Source organism: Mobula birostris, chromosome 27, assembly GCF_030028105.1.
Source record: "Mobula birostris isolate sMobBir1 chromosome 27, sMobBir1.hap1, whole genome shotgun sequence".
NCBI lineage: Eukaryota > Metazoa > Chordata > Chondrichthyes > Myliobatiformes > Myliobatidae > Mobula > Mobula birostris.
This window is the reverse complement of record NC_092396.1, coordinates 44,982,241-45,007,971: the sequence shown is the minus strand read 5'-3', so window position 1 is coordinate 45,007,971 and position 25,731 is coordinate 44,982,241. Positions and strand designations below refer to the sequence as shown.

The following is a 25,731-nucleotide window of genomic DNA, read 5'->3' as shown; positions in this document are numbered from 1 at the left end:
TCAAATTTTCAGTCTCTGCAGTTTTTTTTGGGTTCTGAAAAGAGTGAGGCATTTCTCTCTGATGGGCTAGTCCAGACAGTATACTAATGCTGAACTAGGCCAGTTGGGAGCAATTTTAGCAGCTACTTAATACTAAGAGTGATAAAAGCACAGTGCACTATCTCGCAAAAAGACATTTGTGTCTTGCTAATTGGTTTGAAAATGGTAATTTGGTCAGAAGTATAAAATCAGGTACCAGTGGATTTTCATTTGTCAGTGCTATAAAAGGCAATTCACATGGTTAATGTTACAATGAAAAGCCACTGTAATCTCATGAAATAGTTGAAAGGCATATCAATGCCTAAGTCTTTATAAACTGACTGAAGTTGCATATTGCTGAATTAGTCAAACGTCTTCCTATTGGCAACATGTTGGGAATTAAAAGCAGTCTACTGTCAATCAGGCTGCATAATTCTGGATAACTGTGGTAGGCAGGTGCATCCTGATGGTTGAGAGATTCTTAATCCAAAATTGTCCTATAAAATAGCAACGGTTAACAGCAATCCTGCAGTCCTCCTTAATGTCTTGGTGCAGTAGTTCATTATCATTGCATTCTTAATACAGTTTTGCTGCATGCTGCACGATTGAGAACGCACAGTGGTGCAGCAGTGAGTGTTGTTGCTACACAGCTCCAGGTGCAATCCTGACTTCTGGTCCTGTCTCTGTCGGTCGGGTTTGAACACTTTTACTGTGACTGTGTGGCTTTTCCAGGTGCTCCAGCACCCTCCCATTTCCCAAAGTTGTGCTGGGTCAGTTGGATGCTGTAAATTACCCCCTTAGTGTAAGTGAGAAAGAATCGATTGCAGAGAAATAAGGGAAGGGGAGCGTGATTGCCAGCATGGACCTCGTGGAATGAATGGCTTTCTTCTGCAGTATTGTACATGGCATATCATCCCAGACTTGTTTCTGTTTAATCTTACAGAGAAGTGGGCAAAAGTGTGATCGTGGAGTTGGATGTGGGATCTGATGGCAACAGTAACGATGTGGAGATAAAAGATGTGGTTTTCTCGGCTGTTAAAAGTGGATCCATCGGCCCTTATGAAACGTCACTTCAAGGCTTCTCATTCCGGCACCTTGGTGAAGGTATCTACAGTGTTTTATAGAATGACTGACACACTCTGAATAGTCAAGAAACTATTAAACGGAACACTAGGATGTTACTTTGTTAGGATGAAGCATTGTCAATTCAAATAATGCAACTGGTGCTGATCTCACCTGGGTGTGTTCTAAAGCAATAGCAAATGATTAAGCTTTTACAGCTCTACCAAGGGATCCAGGATCTAGATCAACTGCAGAGGAGAAGGGTTCTGGTGATATAACTAGAGAGTAGCAGTAGCGTTGAAAATTTGGCACTGAAGGTAGCACACTTGTGTCTAGAGATCTGAGTTTCTTCACTCTTTCTGTAGCTGAGAGTCTTTCACAAACAGGGGAAGTGTGTTCGTGGCTATAGCTGCCGCTTCACATATATTGCAGAGGAGGTTATTTCTGAGCTTTAAAACTACTGATGCTTTTTTATATTTACAAAAGTAGGATGACTATGAGTAGGGAATCAGCAGGCGCTGTAGAGTAAATATAACCACTGTTAAAATTCCAGCACAGGAGACACTTTCAGTGGCAATGACCTTCTGTTTGTCACTTCCACCTACCATGCCTCCCCTATCCTTTATCTTCCTTTTAAATCCAGTTGTACCTCCAACATGAACGGATATCAACCAGCAACGTTTACTCTGATTCTCTCTCCAGAGATGCTGACATTCCCTGTTTATATTTTTCGTGTGAAATCAATGTGCCTCTCTCATGCAGTGCCAGTGTTGTGTATTAAAGCAGTTGTGGCTGTACAGATACAATTCCTTATTCCATTCCATAACAGATGCATCACAGGGTCTTCCAGCACGGACGAGTGAATCATTCATTCACAACACTCCTACAAGGTAGTTCTGTGCCTAAGCAACCCAATAGTGAGAATCAAACATAACTATATTGAGCATCAATTTATACTCTGAGAAGTCAATGTGTTTTACAGTAACTGAAGTTCTTTTGCAATCAAGCACATGGCCATCATCTTTCTCACAGGTAGCAAGGGGATATACTCCAGATAAGTGTTCTATTGTTTTTATTACCCATGGCATCTGATCCTCTTTGAAAGCGCCAGAGAATCCTTTGTGTCCACAGAAATAGGCCAGTAGAGCTTTGGTTTACTACCTTCTCTGAACCGCAGGCCTCTTTCAGTGTTAGCCTGAGTCAGCTCATTGTAAAGCCTATATGATTCCTCCATCTGCAAAGATTACCATTGAACTGGATGTCAACCAAGTATTTCACTATAAGCTTCAATGATTTTTATTGTCAAATTAATTTCGACAGTTAAAGTCTCTTAATGCAAATTTCTGCACCAGTGACAGAAGTAGTGAAATTAAACTGAGAGGTGGCAGGTATAAAAAAGCAAGAGAATTATCTGCCTTGATTTGTGTCAGCAGGGAACAATCAAATAAAATAACGCAGAAATGGGCCCTGCTGTTCATGCTACTCATGATGCCTATTGATGTCAGTCCCGTTAGCTCTTCTCAAGCCTGAACACCTCTAGGCCTTTTCTATCAAAGATGACTTTTAAAACATTTTAATGAATGGTTACAGGTGACTTTCACACAGAATCTAAATTTTCTATTTCACATGCCACAGAGGAAATCTGTGTTGAACTAGTTCAACCAGATTATTAGCAGAAGCAGAAACATTTCGTGGTGTGGATTGATGAGAGATTTTGTGGAATTTGGCCTCCGAAACAAGCACTAAGAGATAGCTGAGCCGTGTTCAACTCATTGGCCATCATGTTTCTAAGGACAGAACAGGAGCAGGAGTCGGCCATCTGGCCTGTCAAGCCTGGTTTGCTAGAACACCCGTGGACTTGGATTCACCACCAAGACTCAGATCCTGGTGGTGGATCTGACACCATGGCTGTTCTAGATCCACCACCTGCATTTTCCCAATAACCCTCAGCTCCTCTACTATCCATAAATCTATCTAACAGTGTCTTAAATATACATATTCAATTAGATTCACCAAAGTTCAAAGTAAATTTATTATCAAAGTACTTGTATGTCACCATAGATAACCCTGAGATTCATTTTCTTGTGGGCGCAGTCAATAAATCTACAGAATAATAATCATAACAGAATCAATGAAAGATTGCACTAACTTGGGCATTCAACCGGCGTGCAAAAGACAACAAACTACAAATATAAGAAGATAGAACTAATAGCAATAAATATCAAGGACATGAGATGAAGAGTCCTGAAAGTGAGTCCACAGGTTTTGGAAACATTTCAGTGATGGGTAAGTGAAATGAGTGAGGTTATACCTTTTGGTTCAAGAGTCTGATAGTTGAGGGGTAATAACTGTTCCTGAACTAGATGGCGGGAGTCCTGAGTCTCCTATACCACCTTTCTGATGGCAGCTGCTAGAAGAGAGCATGGCCTGGGTGATGCGGGTCCCTGATGATGGAGTTGCTTTCCTGCAATAGTATTTCATGTAGATGTGCTCAGTGTTGGGGGTGCACTACCTGTGGTGGACTGGGCCGGATCCACTACTTTTCATAGGATTTTCTGTTCAAGATCATTGGTATTTCCATATCAGGCTGTGACGCAGCCAGTCAATAAACTCTCCACTACATATCTATAGAAAGTTTGTCAGAGTTTGTGATGTCATGCCAAATCTTTGCAAACTCCTAAGGAAGTAGGACATCGCCGTGCTTTCTTTGTAATTGCACTTGTGTGCTGGGCCCAGGACAGGTCCTCAGAAATAATAACATTGGAACTTAAAGCTGCTGACCCTCTCCACCTCCGATGAGGACCAGCTTATGGGCCTCTGATTTCCTCCTGAAGTCAATAATCAGCTCCTTGGTCTCGCTGACATTGAATCAGAGGCTGTTGTTATGGCACCACTTCCAAATTCCCTCCTTTCTGCTGATTTGTCACCAGCTTTGATTTGGCCTATGACAGTGGTGTTGTCAGCAAACTTGAAGATGGCATCGGAGCTGTGCTTAGCCACACAGTCATAAGTTTAAAGCGAATAGAGCAGAGGACTAAGCACACAGCTTAGTGCTGATGGTGGTCGTGGAGAAGATTTTGTTGCCAATCTGAACTGACTGGGGTCTGCAAGTCAGGAAATTCAGGATCCAATTGCACAAGGAGTTATCAAGGCTAAGCTCCTGGAGCTTATTGATACATTTTGAGGTAATGATGGTATTGAATGCTGAGCTGTAGTTGATGAAAAGCACTTTGTTATATGCATCTTTGCTGTCCAGATGTTCCAGGGTTGAGTGAAGAGCCGATGAGATGGCATCTGCTGTCAGCCTGCTGCTCTGTTAGACAAACTGGAGTGGATCGAAGTTTCTGGGAAATGCAATTCCCCCTCATCTCTGTCTTAAACCTACTCTCCTGAATCTTGAGGCTATTCACTTAGTTCTACTCTCACCTACCGGTGGAAACAACTTTCCTGTCTCTATCTTGTCTATCCATTTAATATTTTTCCATGTTTCTATAAAATCCACTCCCATTCTTCTGAATTCCAGTGAGAGTAGTCCCAGATGACTCAGTCTCTCCTCATAGAATAACCCTCTCATCTTCAGAATCAACTTGGTGAATATCCTCTGTACTGCCTGTAAAGCCAATGTATATTTTGTCAAACATGATGGTGCCAATTTGTTAAATACTATCTTTCAAATATTCCAAATCTATAAAAAGTTTGAAAAATTAGTTTTAAAAATGTTAGGAAAAGATTAAATAAAAACCTTGAATATTCAAATAACCCCAAGTAATTATTAAAAACATCTCAACTGCTAATCCTTGAGTTAATCTCTTGCTACACTGACCCATTATCGGCGACTGGTCTCCGCTGCGATCACCACAGAGGCGGTAGCCACGCTTCTCTTCAACTTGAGTAGTTTATTATCATGGGCATACATGCTCAGGGTCATAAATACTGTAAAATATTAGCTATTTGCAACAGCAGCATGATACAACAAACATAAATTACATAAACTTAAATGACCATAAATTCTAGATTTACACACCATCGTAAACAAAATTAAACATAGTGATATTAGCACAAGTTGAAGGAAATACAGTCTGAGGTAGAATCATGGTTTTTCAGCTTGGTTCAAGATGACCGTGAGGAGGAAGCAGTTGTTGAACCTTGTGCCGTGTATTATTCAGGCTCCTGCGCCTCCTGTCTGATGACAGCAGTGAAAGCAGGGCATGGCCCAGATGTTGGTGTTCCTTAATTTTACCGTGCTGTCATATTGGCTCTTACAGATGCCCTTGATGGTGTGGAGAGCTGTGTCCATGATTGAAGTGGCTGAGGCCACCACTCTCTGTAGCTTCTCACATTCAATCAATAGACATTTCATTTCAATCCTATACCAGGCTTGACACAATAGCCAGACAGCTTTCAACTGTACATCTGCAGAAGTTTATCAGCGTCTTTGGTGGCATGTTGAGTCCGATATCTTCTATGACAGTAACATTTCTAGGACTGCCTTCTTCACGATTGCACCTGTATGCTGGGCCCGGAATAGATCATTTCATGATGGATCGTTTGTAAAGCTGAAATCAAATCTCAAATGATTTTGCAGATAAATAGTGGATGAAGCCCGGAAAACATCAGCACTTCTCCACAAACGCTGTGTGTTATTTGTGAGCCTGATAGGCCCGATGCCTGTCTTTCTGCTACTTTATTTATTTTGATTTTCTATTGCTGGTGGGAACAGCAGTCAACCCCTTGAACTCAACTTGAGTGTTGACCTTTACGTCAGTCATTGTCACTTCTGCCAGCCTGGAAGAATAAGAACAGCATGTATGAGCCCTTGGAAATAAATGGTGTGACTGTATCTTTTGTATAACATTTCTTATGATTGCTAATTGCTGTTCTGGGATTGAATACTTTCCTGATGACCAACTGCAATGCATAACATTAGGAAATGGGCAAATTATTTCTTTCCTATTTTGGCTAAATTATTTTCAATCTGTGCAGAAGGGTTGCTTGGGTGTGTACTGCGGTTATATGATATTTTAAATGTCACAGATTTTGGTATTACGGCTTTTAAAATTTAATCTCTTCCAACCTACATAACTCCAAGGATCCAGTGTTCCTCCAGTTTTGGCCTTTTGATCATTCCCAAATATACCAGGGATCTAATCTCTGGATTTCTTTGCCTTGTCTTTTTGCTTAATCTGAGTCTCTTTAAAACTTGCATCTTTAAGAATTTTTGTGTGGAGCAGGTCATGTCTTACCAACTTGGTTTTTTGACAAGGTGACAAAAGAGACTGATGAGGGTAGGGCAGTGGATGTTGTCCACATGGCGCATGCCAAAGTCCCTCATCGGAGGCTAATGTGGAAGATTAAAATGCATGGGGCCCGTGGGGAATTGGCTGCTTGGATTCAGAACTGGATTGCACATAGGAGACAGAGGGTAGTGGTTGAAGGGACTTACACAAGCTGGAGGTCTGTACTTAGTGGTGTTCCACAGGGATCTGTACTGGGACTTCTGCTGTTTGTGATGTTTATAAATGACCTTGATGAAAATGTAGATGGGTGGATTAGTAAATTTGTGGATGGTACCAAGATGCTGAAATTGTCAATTGTGTAGAAGACCAGAAAAGAATACAGTGTGATATCGATCAGTTGCAGATATGGGCAGAGAAATGGCAGATGGAGTTTAACCCAGATAAATGTGAGGTGTTGCACTTTGATGGGGTAATAGCAAAGAAACAGTACACTGTTAAGGGCAAGACCCTTAACAGTGTTGCTGATCAGAGAGATCGTAGGATCCAAGTTCATAGTTCCTTGTAAGTGGCTATACAGGTCAAAGAGGTGGTTCAGAAAGCTCATGGAATGCTTACTTTTATTAATCGAGGCATTGAGTTCAAAAGTCAAGAGGTTATGACTTTTGGGCCAAATCTGGAGTATTGCATACAGTTCTGGTTCCTCCATTATGGGAAGGATGTTGAGGTTTTGGAGAGGGTGCAGAAGACGTTTACCAGGATGCTGCCTGGTTTAGAGGGATTGTGCTAACGTGAGAGGTTGGACAAACTTGGGTTGTTTTCTTTGGAGTGGAGGAGGCTGAGGGGGGATCTGATAGAGTTTTATGAGAGGCATAGAGTGGACAGAGAATATCTTCATCCCAGGGTAGAAATGTCTAATACCAGAGGGCATGCATTGAAGATGAGAGGAGGTAGATTCAAAGGGGGTGTAATGCATAGATTTTTTCCACAGAGTCGTGGATGCCTGCAATGCCCTCCATGATATGGTGGTGGAGGCAAATACATTAGAGGTTTTTAAGAGAGACGTAGATAGGCACATAATGTGAGTAAGGTGGGCATTGTGTAGGGAGGAGGGATCAGTTTTTGGGGGAGTTTTGGTTTACTTTTTAGCTGGTTCAGCACAACATTGTGGGCTGAATGGCCAGTCCCTGTGCTGCACTCTTCTATGTTCGATTCTTTAACAATTTTTTTGTGATAACTCCCGCTAATGAGATGTTACATCCTGATTACACCCTGTAAGGCATTTTGCATTGTTTTGCTCTGCTAAAGGCTCGTGTTGTTATGACAGTGTGCAACAGTGTCGATGTTCTTCATAAAACAAGATGAGGGCAAATGATGGAGATGAAAGAGGAGACAAAGGGGACACAGATGGGTTCTGGATAATTATCGTGGTTTGTTGAAAAAGGAATAAATTGGTGCAAGTCTAGTTGTTATATTTCCAGTATTGCCAGAATTTATCCTCATTCCGATGCAGGTAATACTGATCAAAATCTACCGGCCAAGCGGAGAAAATGAAGGGTTATTCTTCCAATCTTTGGTGATGGTGAAGACCAGGGTCATCTCCCACAGCTACCTCAACTGTATCTCCTCCCACTCTGTGTCCTGTAAGGGTGCCATCCCTTTTACTCACTTTCTCCCTCTCCACTGGTCTAATGTTGAAACAATTTCAAGTACCCAGTGGGTGAGACAGAAGATGCTGATTATGAGTAAGCACATTAACCATTTATTTACAAAGATACAGTGAAAGACTCAAACATTCAAGTCTAGTAAGTCATCAAAACTAACCTAAGTTACAAAAACTATGACAATAAACATTCAGTAACACTTCAGACTCAACAAATTCAAGTTATACAACTACAAAACTAAACATTCAACAACAGGTACTTTTCTAAGTGGGAGCATGGGCTCTCCTATATCTGCAGTACTTTCCCAATGGTTCTTTAGCACTGGTTGTGGCTTCAGTGTGAAGATGAGCCCTGGAGATAAAGGAGAAAGAGAGTGGGTTTCTCACATGCTATTCTTATACCCCTGAGGTGCCTGGAACCAGAAACCGCTGCTTTGGCATGAAGGCAACCAGAGGAAGACAGCTGCTTTATCCTTCGAACGGGCCAATCAATGACCAGCAATGCTGAAGCGGTTTTCAACTGGCTAAGAAGCCAACCTTTCACGTTACTGCTGTATCTACTCTCAAGATGATGTCTCCTTGCTCTTGTTCTTCAGAAATTTCCTCTTTCCTGAAACATGGCTTCTCCTCTACTATTGTTAATGGAGGCCTCACACACATTTCCTCAGTTTACTGCAGATCTGCTCAGCAATAGAGTTCCCATGGTCCTTACCAACCTCCACATACAATGTATGATCCCTTGTCATTTCCCCTAGTTCCAAGGTGATCTCACCAACAGTAGCAACTTCCACTCTCCCCCCAGCCTCTTTCCACAGTGAGCACTCATTCTTCCTTGCCCACCAGGAACTGTTGGAGGCACAGCATCTATTCCATCATCACTTCCCTCACCGCCATTCAGAAAACTAAACGTTCCTTCCAAGTGAGGCAAAGGTTCACTTGCACCTCTCCTCGCCTCATCTAGTGCCTTTGGTGGTTGTTATGTGGCCTCCTATATTCGGCAGAAACAAAGTATAGATTAGGGACTGTGTTTCTGGGCACCTGTATCCAGGAGGTACCTCAAGCTTCCAGTTGAAAGACTTTTTAACTGCCTTTCCCATTTCCACACTGACCTGTTTGTGCTCGGCCTTTTCCATTGCTACAGAGAGGCCAAATGTGAATTTCATCATCTTATGTTCAACTCGAGCACCTTACAATTTAAGAGTTTCCAAATTTTAGGTAACCCACACCCTCAGTGTTCTCTCACCACACACACTTAACCATCCACCTAGTTTTCTTCTCCCTCTGTTCACTTCTCCCAGCCCCTTATCCACCTGGTTCTCTTTTTACCATCATCTCATCTGGCTCCAGCAATCACCCACCGGCCTCTGCCCCACCTCTCTCCACATCCAGCTGTACTCAGCCTCGAGCTGAAACATCCACTTACATTCAGATGCTGCTTGACCTGCTGAGTTCTTCCAGCTTTACTTCATGGCTTCTTTCATCAATCCAGTGATCTTGTTTTAATATTTTGGCCAGAGTCCAGCGTCTTTTAAAAATAGCTTTTTGATTATCTGAACACACTCGGATGTAGCAAGATTAAGGTGTAATAACTATTGTTGTTCTTGTCTAATCAGTTTCATTTCCACCCCCCCCCCCATTCGATTTCAGAGATCATATCATCTCCTCGCCCATGCAAGTCCAATGAATTTTCCTGTGGGTCTGGTGAGTGCGTCCCTCTTGATTATCGCTGTGACATGAGAGCAGACTGCAGTGATATGTCTGATGAAGACAACTGTGGTAAGTGTTCAATGAGTTTTTAAGGTGAAGGAATCTGGAATTTAATACCTGGGCCAGTGGTAATTGGGGCAGCAGTTTATTTGGGCGAACTCTTAAAGAACAAAAACTAAATTGAGAAAATAGCAGGGATTCCTTGGTTATTTGGGACACAATGCTGCTTAATTGAGGCAGGAGATTATTACCGAATAGTTTTTAATTAGTGTCAGTCACATGGCCATTAAACACTATACCATGCTTATAGCAAACAGTTTTTAAATAGCATCAGTTACATGAGTTTGTGTTCAAAAGCAGTGATTTTTGTTACTGAGAGTTGGCAAGAAATAAGCAGCAAGACAATTCAGAACTGTTTTGCTCACTGTGGTTTCAAGCTTTAGGAACAAATACACAGATTTATAGTGCTATAGAGCTATTGGTAGTGTTCTAGTTTGTTCAGTATTTAACTGAAATACAGTAATTGTTACTCAGTTAAATGGTAGTTTGTTGCATTTCTTAATGCCTTTTAACTATCTCTGTGAAACTTTGGCTAATTGGGCCAAACTGTACTGGTTCCAATGTGTCCCAATCCACTGTACATAGTTACTACTGAGGGATTGTATCCCAGAGAATGGTAACAGATCTGTTTGTTGTGGCACACCCTCCCTCTGGAAGTTCTACATTATATGACAAGCCATTATCTGGTGATAAATGATAAACTGTATTTCCTTATTATTTGTTACTTTTGTATATATTTAAGTGCATATTTATTTATGATAAAATTCATAAAATATATAAAACAGAAAAAATGCATAAAATAGAATGAATACATATATAACATCTAATATGTAAACATAATTTATAAAACATACAAAACTTTTTAATAAATGAAATGGCATAAAACTGCTTTCCTGTTGAGAGTAGGAATTAGGAATTAGGAGAATGCTGACCTTTTGTTTTCAGTCTCGTTCAGTTAAGCAGCAAATCAAGCAGAAAACCCGGAGAAGTGTGAGGTGGTACACTTCGGAAGGACAAACTCCAAGGTGGAGTACAAAGTAAATGGCAGGATACTTGGTAGTGTGGAGGAGCAGAGGGATCTGGGGGTACATGTCCACAGATCCCTGAAAGTTGCCTCACAGATGGATAGGGTAGTTAAGAAAGCTTATGGGGTGTTAGCTTTCATAAGTCGAGGGATAGAGTTTAAGAGTCGATACGTAATGATGCAGCTCTATAAAACTCTGGTTAGGCCACACTTGGAGTACTGTGTCCAGTTCTGGTCACCTCACTATAGGAAGGATGTGGAAGCATTGGAAAGGGTACAGAGGAGATTTACCAGGATGCTGCCTGGTTTAGAAAATATGCATTGTGATCGGAGATTAAGAGAGCTAGGGCTTTGCTCTTTGGAGAGAAGGAGGATGAGAGGAGATATGATAGAGGTGTACAAGATAATAAGAGGAATAGATAGAGTGGATAGCCAGCGCCTCTTCCCCAGGGCACCACTGCTCAATACAAAAGGACATGGCTTTAAGGTAAGGGGTGGGAAGTTCAAGGGGGATATTAGAGGAAGGTTTTTCACTCAGAGAGTGGTTGGTGCGTGGAATGCACTGCCTGAGTCAGTGGAGGCAGATACACTAGTGAAGTTTAAGAGACTACTAGATAGGTATATGGAGGAATTTAAGGTGGGGGCTTATATGGGAGGCAAGGTTTGAGGGTCGGCACAACATTGTGGGCCGAAGGGCCTGTACTGTGCTGTACTATTCTATGTTCTATCTATGTTAAACTGGTGGCAACACTCAGTTGATCAGGCAATAAGTTTGAAAGAAATTCAGACTTAATATTTCAGGGAAAGGTCTTTCATCAGAACTGGGTAGGTGTGATACAGAAAATGGCTGTTTTAAGTTGCAGGTAAGGTTAGGGAGAGCAATGGAGTGAACGAAGGAGATTTCCATGATTGAATTAAACCAGTTCGGTGGGGGGGGGGGGGGTGGTCTGTAAATCTGTTTGTGTTAGGCATTGATTGTTATAGGACTGTGGAACATGTTAACCAGGCACGGCAGAACTAACAGAGAGAAACTGAGCTGGTTAATGCAAACAGATAACTTATAGCAGAAATGGAACATAGTATACAGAACAAGTACCACATTCTCCTGTAGTGTGGCACCCAAGCTACTCCACTGTGTTTTGTCCAGCTGCCAAAGAACTCGATACACAATCTACCAATGTTAATGCAATTTCCCAGCATTCCTCCCTTGTTGATTGCAGTGCTGGCTTAGATACTGAACTATTGTGAGACTATCTACCCCCAGTATCGCATTCAGGCAGTGTGTTCCTGAGTCCAACAGACCCCCGACTCCGGTGGAAAACATTCCTTAGATCCACCTCATCTACGTACTTGGTAATTTTGTACATCTCTGTCAGCTCCCCCTTCCCGCCAGCTTCCTTCTCTCCAAGGGAAACAACCCCGGCTTATTCAATATCTTCACTTAACCAAGCTCCGTCCCACATAGCATCCTGCTGAATCTACTGTCCACCTTCACAAGTCAATTAAGTCTTTCCTATGCTGTGGCGACCAGAACTGTAAATAATCTTTTGACTTACTCATCCTTTCAGAAAAATAGAATTTCCCTCCATCCATAGGGTATAAATTTTCCTCGAGGTTCCCATTTGTTGGCATTGCAGATCAGTGCCAATCTGACTGATCGTGACCAGATCCAGAGAGAGCCTGTGACTCCCTCACAAAGATCACTCCTCATCTGATGTCGGCAGCCCACTTCCACCTCTGGAGGGCAGGTGGGAGTGGGCAATACATGGTGCCAATTCCACGTAACTTCTGAGGGAGAAAACTTAATGACATTTTCACGCAAACAGAAGAGTTTCAATGCTCAGTGCTCTTCTGTGGAGTAATGTTTCCTTGATAAGTCCAATCTTTGAATATATCTTACTGTTTCAAGTGGGTTGCATTAAGCACTTCAACTGAGAGAGAAGATGGTGAGCCACAAGATGGTACCACTTTGTTTTAAATGCCTTAGGCCTTGTCTCCTTGTGTCTCCAGATAGCCACAGTGCGTAACTATAGTAACAGGTGGATTTTTGTATGCAGTTCGTGACAAAAGGAAGCCTTCTGTCTTCAGTAACACTTTTAAATCGGCTTCTGTAAAGAGCCATTTATTTACAAAATACAGAGGCTATGGTGATTTTCATGTTTGGAATTTCTTTTTAAAGCATATCTTCTCGGTATGATTGGGAGTGATTAATCACAATTTCCCCCATTTCCGCTCAAGACACAGCAAGCGTCCTGAGATTTTGGTGTTGTGCTCTTCTTCAATCCTCAGTAAACAACAGAGAAGGGAGAGGCAGCGGAGTAGGGGTCCTTCTCTCTCCCAGCCTGGGTACAATAAATGCCAAAACAAGCAAGCAGCTGCCAGTTTGCTGTTATGTGTTATTACTGCATGAGTTGAATTAATACTTTTAATATTGATCATGTTCAAGGTGAAAGTATCAAGAATAATTCATCAGAGAGTAACCCTTAAGTGACTTGTAGTGAAAGTTCTAGCCTTTGTGGCTTTGCGACTAGGAGTGGTGCAGTTTTGTTGCCAGTGTCTAAATCATTCTTTTGCAAATCCCGCAGCAGAAACAACTGATGCCATTCCCACTCCTCCGATTGTCCAGCCAGTCGGACCAGAAGACACCACGTCTGCGCTTGTCATCACCAGACCTGACAGGCCAGTACAGATTCCTACAGTTTCTGCACCAATTACTGCAGCCACTTTTATGAGACCCTGTTCAATAGACAAGGCTGTGTGCCAGAATGGTCAGTGTATCCCCAGGGACTATCTGTGTGATGGTGAAAGAGACTGCAGCGATGGCAGTGATGAACTAGATTGTGGTAAGTACCTGAAGCAGAAATTCTTCAGCACTTTTTCATTCACTCTGTGTCCTTATGGGAGTGCAACAGCCTGAGGACAGGTTACCTTCTCCAACGAGTTTTGTAGCTGCATTTTAGACTAAGATATTACAAACAGGTCAATTCTGGATGGTGGGAATAATAAATATTGCAACACACTGGCAAGTGAGCAGTAGAGGAGAAAAATCCAAGGCCAAAGAGCAGAAATTAGCCATGCTCCAAATTTGTAGCATTTGACGCCACCCCTGCTGGGAAGTCTGCAGGGAGAACTGCCACAAAAAAATTGTTATTGGATGCTCTGCACCCATGAAATGAAGCTAAGTTGACTCATTTATAATGCAACTGTTGACTGTCTCTCTGACCACTTCAGTGTAGATTGCTGTCTTTAAAGTAATTGCTGCCTTGAAGACAGCAATCTTAACAGGCTGTTATATCTTCGGCCTTCTAGGCACAAGACTCTTGAATTTACTTTCTAAACATCTATTCTTGCTTTATGACTTGATCTGATTTGTGACTTGAAATCTGAAAATAGGGATAACCTTTTGGGTTAACTAAAGGGTTAAAAACCTGGTACTTAAAAAGCGAGATAGCAAATGTTCCCTCTGTAGCATTTGAGTGATTTACTCTATTTCATTATTTGACATGCAGCAATTTCTTACTGTTTCTTCAAGAATGACTGTCTTACTGAACTATTTTCTTCGTTAGGGTGTGTGTGACTGGTCAAGTGCAGTCATTGTCACAAAGCAGCAAAAAGAGTGACACGTTCCTTTTGGGCAAGGGTGTCAAACTACCGGCCCGCGGGCTGTATCCGGTCCGCGAAGGGGTCCAATCCGGCCCACGGGATGATTTGGGGGGAGAAAAGTATATTCACGACCATTTATTATGTATCTGTACGGCAGCCACTCACTGTCCCACCGCTGTCTGTGCCGCCTGCTGTACCGGCAGCTTGTTGTGTCTGCTTAGAAAACAACAGGCGGCAGTTAACCACCCGCTGTGCGTAAGCACCTACCACCCTGCACTGAAGACCACTAGGGCCCCACTTACGTTGTCAGACACAGTATAAACACACGGAGTACTCAGGTAAGTAACACCTGTAGCAAGGCTGAGACTGTTTGCTGCTGTGGTTCAAAATGCTTTCCTAGAAAAGAAAAGTTGACATCGAAGGTCGGATATTCAACGATATTTGGAAAGATTGTTTTTCCTTCTGTGGGGTCAACGGCAAACCTGTGTGTCTGATATGCTCACAATAAGTGGCTGTGGCAAAAGAGTACAATATCAAACGACACTATGAGACGTCACACGGAGAAAAATATGACAAGTACGCAGGATGACTCAGAACGCAAAAGGTAAACGAGCTTGAAGCAGCTCTGAAAAAACAGCAATCAGTGTTCACCAAAAGTCGGGAGACTCATGATGGAGCTGTCAGGGCCAGCTATATTATTCCCATTAAAATAGCTGCTGCATCGAAGCCATAATCAGAGGGGGAATTCATCAAAGCACGCATGCTGACGGCGGCTGAGCTGGTGTGCCCTGGGAAGAGACAGGCTTTTGGTAATATCGGCTTGTCAAGAAATACTGTGGCAGAGAGAATCGGGGACCTTGCAGGAGATTTGAACAGTCAACTAAAAGACAGTGAAGCCATTCATTGCCTTCTCTATTGCAATTGATGAGAGCACCGACGTGACTGATGTAGCTCAATTGGGAATATTTATTCATGGTGTTGATGCATCTTTGACTGTCACCCAGGAGTTTGTGGAGATGGTGCCCATGACAAACACCACAACAGCGAACAACTTTTTCTCCAGCCTCGTCGAGTCCTTGGGGTTGACTGGAGTCACGCTGTCAGCGTGGCAACAGATGGCGCACCGACCATAGTCGGGAAAAAGGATGGTGTTGTTGGGAAACTCAGAGAGAACGTTCAGACCGATGAATTCTGGAATTTTCATTGTATTATACACCAAGAGGTGTTCCGTAGCAGGAGCCCGAAAATGGACAATGTCATGGATGTAGTAATCAAAATGGTTAATTTATTAGAGCCAAGGGACTCAACCATTGGCAATTTGACACTCTTTTGTCTGAATGTAATATTGGACACGGCCTGCCCTACCACACTGAAGTCTGCTGGTTGGGCAGAGGGGTTGTGCTCAAACGTTTTTTTCAATTACGTGTGGAAATTGGACTATTCATGAATGAGAAAGGGAAGCCAGTGACAAAGTTGGATGACCCAGACTGGCTTCATGATCTTGCACTTTTGGTGGATATAACAGAGCACTTAAATGTGATTAATGTTAACATGCAAGGCAGCAACAAACTTGTTACGGAATACTACGACAGCATTCGTGCCTTTCAAATTAAATTAGGCCTGAGGGAGATGCAACTGTCCTGGAGCAACCCAACTCATTTCCCCTCTTTGCGGTCTGTGTGTGTCGCTCATGGGAATAATGACAACTTGGACAGGTACAAGGTCAAAATATCACAGCTGAAAAGTGAGTTTCAGAATCATTTCCAAGTCTTCACTCAGCCTGAGAAGGAGTTCTCAGTATTTTGCTCACTGGTTGCTGTCAACACAGCATCAGACATGCCGGAGGAATCCCAAATGGAACTAATTGAAGTTCAGTGTAACTCAGCTTTGAAATATAAATTTGAGACTGTGGGTCTGGACTCATTCTATCAATACCTGGGACCAATGTGCCCCAAGATGACAGACTTTGCCTCAAAGATCCTTTGCATGTTCGGGACAACAAATCTCTGTGAGCGGTCGTTCTCCATAATGAACATTAATGAATCCAAACTGCACTCGCAGCTGACACATGGACATCTAAGTGACAGTATGAAAATCACAACTGCCCAGAAACTGGTCCCTGATGTTGACAGGCTGGTTAAAACCAAGAGATGTCAGGTGTCTGGAAGCAACAAGTGAAAAATAAGTGACACTGTTCAATGCACTGCGACATGTAAGCAAAATGCATTATGAAATATTGAGTGTCATTCATTTTCTGACTATTCTATTATTGTAAATATGATCACTTCAATAAAAATTAGAGACTAACTGTGTTCATTGAGTTCGATTGCTGGAAGCAGGCTAATAAAAGTTAGGTGCAGTTGTGTAGCCTACATTTACAATTTGTTTCATTAGGTCTACATTTGTGTCTGCTAATGCTCGATTTCAAATGGTTTATTAATGGAAAGGGTGTGGCTCCCAGAACAATCTTAGCCAAAATAGCATCGTTTTTACTGTCTCATCACAACTTTTTTGCAGCCTACGACTGTAAGTTAATATCAATCATAAAAATAATGCTTGCTAGGCGATCTTCTTCATAAGAAACAAAATTCATGAAGTGAAGCACTTTGTGCTTGAAGCAGAGACTGAGACAGATGGGAGCAGGTTGAAAACCCAAAGGCAACGAAAGCTGTGGGAGCACGCGCACGTGCACAACTGATCCGGCTCGCATGAAGTCGCATTTTTCCCAATCCGGCCCGTGACCTAAAATGAGTTTGACACCCCTGGTTTTGGGTGTGTGTGACTGGTCAAGTCCATTCACCTTTGAGAGACAGCAGAGTAACATATTCCTTTTATCTCTTGACTGCGTAAGTAATGAGTTGTGTTGATCTGAGTTTGTTTGTGCTGGTCAAGTTCCAGAGGTGGTGGATGGCACTTACTAAAATTGAGACACTAGGGGCTTCAGTGAATGACATGAAGCTGCTGATTTTCACTGGAGTTGTTCCAAAGCCTGGGCCCTGAGTGCTGCCGAATTGGCCGACAGAGCGAACCTTCACAGCTAAATTGAATCTTTAGACATTAGGCATCGGATGCACAAACCTCTAGTGGGTCTCGCTGGAGGGGCAAGGGGCAAAAAGGGAACTCTTAAGTTGTTTCCTTCTAGTCCAGGAATCGAGAGCCCATTAATAGTCCACAATCCTGAACTCAGCTGGAAGTCACACTATATTCCTCATGTATCTCAGTTTTCTACATTACAAAGGAGGAGGCCATTTGGCCCAGTTAGGTTCAGAGGGTTTTCAAAACATGCCCATTTTCCTGTAACCTCATAGTGGAGCAACAGAACGAATCGCCTGAGGAACTTGGTGTGTCAGATGGCATCTCTGGATGCAGAGGGATAGTCAAAGTCTCGGTTCAAGGCCCTGTATCAAGTTTGCTGCATATATGTATTACTGTTTGTAACCTCTCCACAAACCAATATATATCCAGCGATAAACTGGTGTCCAAACTGCTCACTCATTTACTCCTGATCAAAGCAATAGGTTTAGTTGGTCTGTATGTTGCTTATCATCATTCTGTGGTGCACAGTCAAACCTATAGTTACTACTGTAGTCACAGGGTCTGTCCCAGCAACCTTAAAATCCTGTTATGTACAGAGAAGAAACGTGGGAGTGAGACAACTGGTAGAGCTGCTGCCTCAGGGACGAGGGTTCGAACTTGAGCTTCCCTGTTACTTATGTGGAGTTCGCATATTCTCCCTCTGCAAGTTTCGTCGTTTACCTCCAAAATCCCGGAGACATACAGTTTCATGGATTAATTGGCCACTGTAAATAGCCTCAGGTGTGACAGAGTCCTGGGGTGCTGTTGGAAATATAGGGTGAATAAAGTGGGATGGGTGTAGGATCAGTGCAAATGGGTGGGTGCTGGTCCACACAGACTGGATAAGGTAGATTGGTGTAGGATCGGTGTAAATGGGTGGGTGCTGGTCCACACAGACTGGATAAGGTGGATTGGTGTAGGATCGGTGTAAATGGGTGGGTGCTGGTCCACACAGACTGGATAAGGTGGATTGTTGTAGGATCGGTGTAAATGGGTGGGTGCTGGTCCACAATGACTGGATAAGGTGAACAACCTGATATATCTCTCAGTGACTCAATAACTCTGACTGGAGTTGCCTACTTGTTGTAGCCATTGGCTCCCAACCAGCTGTTACAACAGGCTTCACCAGTTCCAGTGCATGTGGATTAAAAAGGACCTATCAGGTCAGGAGTCCAAAACCAGTTGTTGCACCCTAAGCCCCAGAAACAAATGAACCCAAGAACTACACCCGTAGGGAAGGGCACAGCCGTACTTTCTCTGGACACAATCAGGGTGGCCACCAGTTCATCTTATTGCATTGTACCAGGCAGTTTCTTGACAAGAACAACTCTGCATAAGAATCGAAGGGGTGAGTTTTTCATATTCTCATTTTTAATCCCCAGGAACACCATCACCATGTGAGCCTAATGAGTTCAAGTGCAAGAATGGTCGCTGTGCTGTCAAGTTGTGGCGCTGTGATGGTGACAATGATTGTGGGGACAACTCTGATGAGGAATACTGTCGTAAGTATTTGGAACAGAGAAGGTGAGGCGTATGAAATAGGAAGGTCCTGTTCTGATCAAGCTCCAGAGGGTAGGGATCAATTTCAAGTTGAAGCAAATGGTGGAAGCAGTAGAGTAGGGGTGACAGCAAAATGCTTTCACCCAGACGGTGGGAGAAGTCAGAGTCACTTCCTGGAGCTGTGGGAGTTTTGAAGCCCTGGTCATGTCTCATCATTCTCAACGTATTCTTTGGGAACTGATTGGCAGACTAAATGTGGTAATGCTGGGAAAGATTTTTTTTCAACTGAGATAGGGCCTTTTCCTGCATTGCAGGTTTTCTTTTAATGATTCTGAGTGAGTGGAGAATGAGCAGCGCCTACCCCTGCTCCCGGAGATGTATGTTGTTAACTTTCTCAAACCTGGACATCCTTGTTTATTCGGGATCTGAATATTGATGTATACAGGTCAGGGGTGGCCCAGTGGCCCAGTGTCATATTGGAGGGCTGGGGTGTTGGATGGGATTCAATGATTTGCACCCAGCAGAAGCATCAGACCTTCTCCATCACCTTAAGTTTGATCCATTTTAATGGAGATTTATTTGACCTGCGTTATTGGTACTCATTGTTGTCACATTTACCAAGATAGAAAAGCTTATCTTGCATACTGTTCGTACAGATGAAATGAGCACACAGTACATAGAGGTAAACCAATAAATGCAGAATAAAATGTAAAAACTACAGAGAAAGTGCAGTGAGATCGTAATGAGGTAGAATGTGAGGCAAAGACTCCATCTCGTCATACAAGAGTCTGATAACCGAGATAGAAGCCTGATAGTATGTGCTTTCAGGCTTTTGTATCTTCTGTCCAATAGGAGAAGGAAGTAGGTAGACATGGGGTGTTTCCTCTACAAGCAACTAAAAGTGAACTGTAATTATTTATGTTTTCGTACGATTTCATGGAGTACAGGTGAAGAAAATGCGGTGGCAACGAGATAGCAGCTGCTACTTCTGCACTTGGCAATTAAGCAAGTAGCAACGTACTGCAGATGTGGACATTTTAAAATGAATGCTGAATGTCCCCATCAGCTCTGTAGGCTCTGAGTTAAAGTTTCAGCTCAGATATCTGAAGCAGTTTCAGGCAGGGCCAACATTCTTGATAATGAACAGCACACACGAACTGCTGGAGGAATTCAACAAGACAGGCAGCGTCTACGGGGAAATAAGCAGTTAACATTTGGGCCCAAGACTTCTCAAGATGCTCCCTGACCTGCTGAGTTCCTCCAGCAGTTTGTGTGTGTTGCTGAAATTTTCCAGAATCTGCAGAGTTCATTAATGTCATTACTTGAAGGTTAAGGTGATGGAGAACCGTGCAATGGATCTCTCCACTCAAAATTTGCCCAGGGCTTTCCTCCCAGGTCTTGTCATAAAACCTGTGTCAGCTGACCAGACTGAATGCTAAGAGTTTAATCAGACACCTTTCTGGTAAATAAATTCTTGTAAATGTGTCTTTGCCAACTTGCAGCTACCAAAGGGCCTGGGGACATGTGTGCCCCTGAGCAGTTTGTCTGTGTGTCCGACCGGTTGTGTATTCCTGCCAGCTACCAATGTGATGAGGAGGCCGACTGCCCAGATCGCTCAGATGAATTTGGATGCAGTAAGTAACATGCAATGGCGTTATGTTTACGGAGTGGAGTCTCCTCAGCTATCGTGCATTGGGGTCTCGTTTAACCTCTAGCAGTGAGTTGGAGGATTGGCACTGAGAGGGTTGCTCATGTTGACAATTCTGTTGGTAGTTTTCACTGAGGAAATTTGCAGGGAAAAGAGTGGGTGCGGTAGAATTTGTGGTGGAACTGGAGATCTTTTTCAGGAGGTCACATCTATGAACTGAGGTACACATAGGGACTCACTTCCTACACAACTGTGTACTTGTCTTCAGGACCAGCTGTCCCCTTCCTTCCCCCCACTTCCTTCCCCCATGCCTGCTCCCTTTGCCCCCCAACCTCTGCCCCCCTTCCTCTTCCCCCCTTCCTCTTCCCGACTTTGGCTCCTTCCTTCATCCTCTCCTGGTAATAAATATGAATGAGCTTTCTGTGGATTCACAACGTCTAGCTGATCAGCGAGAGTGCAAGGACACACAACAGAGGAATCAATCAGCAATTAAAGAGTCTCATTGAGCTGACCCTCTCCCTGTCCTCACCCTCAGGTTTGTAACTAGAGACCACCAGCCTTCCAAACACCCAATGTTTTGCAGCTAATCTCTAAGTGATAACAATGGGATGACTTGGAGATCGATCCCAAGAATAACCCTGTAGTCCGAGTGATAACAATGGGATGACATGGAGGTAGATCCTAGGAATATTCCTGTTCTCTGAGTGACTACAAGGGGATGAAATCGAGGTTGTCCCAGGGACTATCCCTGTACTCAGTGATAACAAGGGGATGAAATCGAAGTCATCCCAGGGAATATTCCTATAATCCAGGGGCAGCACCTTAAAACCTCTTTGTATGGAGAGAGAAGAGCTCCAGAACTGGAGCCAGAGGTTTGTTGTAACCATGGACACCTCGCTAAAGACCTCTTCAGCTGCATGTGCAACCAGGTCTTACAAATTGTCCAGGTCTTCTGGGCACATCTGGATTTATAAACAGGGGTCTTAAAACAGTGTGCATAAAATACAACTAAAATATTGAACCCTGGGTGATAGTCTGCAGGTACAAGTCAGTGGGTGCCCAATTCCGGAAACATTTTTTTCCTGTGGCTGAAGTGTGTGCTGTTGGAGGGGTGCCCACCTGCTCTACTGAGGGGTATTCAATCCCCAGATAAAGGCTCAGACTGTCGGCTTGGTGAGAGGAGGGTACAGCTCGTGATGCCACTAGAAGCTGCACATAAAGTGTAAGCCACACACTGAAATCAGAAACCCAGGCACAGAGTCCAGACATGTGTCATGTCCTCCAGAATGTGGCAGTGAGGAGAGAGGTGAGGACTTGGTTGGTCTGACTTGGAGGACTGAGTGGATCCCAAGCTAGAAATGGGTGACTGTCTTGCTTGGGAAGTTCTTAGGCATCTAAATCACAAGAAGGGACAAGGTCATAAGAAGGAGCAAGGTAAGAGACTGCCCAGAGCAGGGGAAAGAGATGCAGAGAGCAGGTCTCTGAGGTGGGAAGCTTGAAGCACCAGTGCTGAGCCTTTGTGGGGATGCAAGGAGGGTGATGTGAAAGGACACAGCAGTTCAAGAACTCTCAACTCCAGTCTCAAGGATGAAAAGGGCAGTCAGAATTACTGCTCGCACAAACAAATGGGGAACAATTATTGGTGCAGATCAGTCAAGGGTGCACCAAATAGACGAATTACCCTGTATCCAAAGAGAAGCTGGAGAAAAGCCTAATCAGGAAGCAAAGCAAGGGGAATTGAGGCACCTGGATCAAAACAAGGTGATGGAGGTGTGTGAAAAAAAGATTGGGAATAGCATTCCAAGGTGTGTCAGAGATGTCTCCACCAATGCAGAATGTCACTGAAGTCATACATTCCAGCACATGGCTTGCTCCATTGACCCTTCATGGTATGAATCAGCCACAGTTCCCAAGTCTTTGAAGGGACGCTGCCCAAAGCCACAGACTGGTCTCCAGGAAAACATAAGCAATTAGTGACTGATTAGGTGGAGAAAGCTATGTTTCCATGATGTTTCTGATAATCAAAAGATCCAGTTTTCAAGATCTTATTTCAGCACTGTGGTACAAACAGTGCAGCCTAGATTATAGTGTTGAGAGTTTGTGTTTAGTTGGGGGAGCCAGGGAATTGCTTTAAAAAGTAAGTCAAAGGAAAGTAGAGAGGCTTCATCACTGGAATGCAAGCAGAACGTCAGGGAATAGATGGGGAGGCAGGACCCAGGTTCCTGTTGTGGAATTTTCTCCACTCAGCATGATATCCAATACATGGAACAGTGTTGAGCACTAATTGAAAGAGGGAGTTCATAAAGAGATTGCCATTTAACTGCTGAGAATATCCATCTTTGTGCACTCTGCCTCAATGTTTGGCCTTCATTTTATAGGAAATACAAGCTGGCAAAGAAGCACTTGCAAATGCCAGAAGAACTGAGAAGAAACACTGTGATATGTATGGCAGTTACTGTGGGAGCCAGTGACTTTCCCTGCCAGCTTTCTGCAACACAGCAGTCATGCTGTTGTTAGCAATATTTTCCCTTTCCTTCTCCTGCTGATTCCCCACAGTTGTGTAGATCCCTGAGTTCTCATGTGAAGCCAGTTGTAATTCAGAGTATTACATTCTCACAGGCATCTGCTGGGTATTCACTGATTTACATGTCACCCCCCAATGTCCGCTGGCCTTGGGATGGTTGTGTTGGGAAAAATCAATCACGAACCTCTTTGCAGATTGGACATGCTAAGAGGGTGTGGAACCTGATGCAAGGGTCTGTATCCAGGTTCATCCCCAAAGCTGCATAAATTAGGACTGTTCCTGGGGATTCACACCAAAACAGACATCAAGTGCTGCTGGAAGGTGATCAACTCGGTGAAAGACTCCCTTTTGTCTGCCTGAAATTGGTCTTCCAGCACAACAAGGTGTCTGTAAAGGAATGCTTCCAATGGGAACTGAAGCTTTGTGGGGAAGGACTACAGTCTAGGCTCCTGATACTGTAACTGGGTGGGCAGATCCCTCAAACAATGAACGGGGTATCACCTCGGAGTCACATGATGGGTTATGTTTGTATCTGGTTTTGTCTTTTTCTCTCTCTGTGAAGTTTACTCTACCCAATGTAGTCACCGTGAGTGTAAAGGTTTTAGCAGTGTTCCTTCATCTTGTACATTCTTTGTCATTAATAAAGTCTATTTTTTAAATTAAAGAAATTCACCGATTTACACTACTGGATGCTATTTATTCACCTATTTACACTACTGGATGTCATTTAGCCACCGATTTACACTACTGGATGCTATTTATTCACTGATTTACACTACTAGATGCCATGTATTCACTGATTTACACTACTGGATGCCATTTATTCACTGATTTGCACTACTGGATGCCATTTATTCGCTGATTTACACTACTGGATGAAATGGCGATGAATGTACACATTTCTTGCAGTTTATTCCTGTTTATTTATTTATCCATCTATTTAATTATTATGAACAAAGTCTATTCTTGAAATTAAAAGAAATTCACTGATGACGGATGTTGTTCCACGCAGCCCCTCCTCAGGTGATCACACCACCAGAAGAAACAGTGATGGTGAAGCGTGGTGCCACCGTTACCCTCACCTGCGTGGCGGCTGGAGTCCCCACCCCCATCATCACCTGGAGGCTAAACTGGGGTCACATCCCTGCCAGCAGCAGGTAAATACTCTACAGCCGCAAGGCAGCACAGTTAGAAATGTAAATCTGGTATCAGTGAGAATGCTGGTAAGTGACGACCGGAGTAAGTTCAGCACTCGGAGTGGGGGAAGATGGTCGGACATGCAGATTTGTTCAATTGTAACATTTAAGAAAGTTTGAATAGGTCGTGGAGAGAGGGGTGTGGAGGGTTATGGTTCAGATGCAGGTGGAAGGGACTACGTGGAGAACTAGGCCTGTGTGAACTATCTGAGCTGAAGGCCTGTTTCTGTGCTGTCGTTCTCCATGACTCTATCTCATTCTCTACAGGAGAGAGAAAAGGGCAGTATGGTCTCATCCCACACAAAAACTTTACAATAAGTAGACTTTTCAGTTCATAATTTCTTGGGTGGGTGAAAGGATGAATCAGATGGTTAGAAAAAGTTCAGAGAAATATTCTGACTCATTTCTCTTTCATTGTCTTGGGCAATCAGAATTCAGCAGGAGATCAGTCTGACCGGGTAAATGTTAGACAGTGATAAGGCCTTGTTGTTCCACGCCTTGGGTCTGACCTGTGTCCTGGAAGCAGAGCTAAGACTATCGAAATCTGTGGGCTACATGCTTCTAGTCCTCTTTCTATCAGTATGTCTAGCTTTCCGAGTCACTGCTGATATATTTTTGAAACTTTGATTGTTAGCTTGATGCTGCATATAGACACAGCACACTCGGGGTCTTGGGTCCTGCACGTTACACACCCACAGTATTAGTTGGGTATATAATGCATTACTACAGCTTGGCAAAACTGTTACATATGCCAGCCAATGCTTGGTTCGTAGCTGGAAGTTAACAGCCTTCTCACTCGTGAAGTATTTACCAGCCTCATTCGAAGTTTTCTCTTTAATTTTCTCCCTCTCTTCTCTGATTGTGCCTGCCTGCATGAGCTTGCCTCACTCTAAATTGCCCTCTGGGTCTTTTCTCATGTTCACTTTTGTTCTCTCCCCATCCCTTCCACTCCCTCCCTGTTGACCACTCTGTTTCCCCCCACTCTTCTATCCACTATTACCCAAGTCTGCATCTCCTTCGTTGGTACCCCTACCCCACTGCCCACTCCTCTTGCTCTTGGCCTGAAGCCCCTTCAGCTCCTGTGTTCCTTTCACCCCAAACTCTTACTATGGTACTCCCTTCTCTCTGCATACCCCACTCTTCTCGCCTCACTCTCAAATCCACTGAATGAAACTATTTGTAGTATTCACATAGAACTCAGTTAAATGGGAAGCAACTAATTCCCTGTGTGGATTACACTTTATTTTACACGTGGTTAAACAACACCTGTGTTAGTATGGACTTCTCTGTGAACACTCCCATCCTCTTTGGAATTGTTGTGCTAAGCTCTTTGAACTTGCATTGAACCTCCCAGTGACCACGTGTGATTATTACTGCATTATCTCAGCAACCTTTTCTCACTGGGGTTTCCTGTTGC

General features: G+C 43.4%; 1 protein-coding gene across 7 annotated transcripts in view; it reads left to right on the top strand.

The window, feature by feature from the left end:
- Positions 1 to 25,731, top strand: part of hspg2 (heparan sulfate proteoglycan 2) — a 551,229-nt gene that overhangs the window by 206,648 nt on the left and 318,850 nt on the right. For 6 of the 7 annotated variants that reach the window (XM_072245064.1, XM_072245068.1, XM_072245061.1 and 3 more), the window contains 6 exons: positions 962 to 1,122; positions 9,625 to 9,753; positions 13,354 to 13,611; positions 18,829 to 18,948; positions 20,449 to 20,580; positions 24,131 to 24,275. In XM_072245064.1, the coding sequence (XP_072101165.1) occupies positions 962 to 1,122; positions 9,625 to 9,753; positions 13,354 to 13,611; positions 18,829 to 18,948; positions 20,449 to 20,580; positions 24,131 to 24,275 (945 nt within the window). The remainder of the gene's footprint in view (positions 1 to 961; positions 1,123 to 9,624; positions 9,754 to 13,353; positions 13,612 to 18,828; positions 18,949 to 20,448; positions 20,581 to 24,130; positions 24,276 to 25,731) is intronic. The other variant, XM_072245063.1, reaches the window with a different exon arrangement.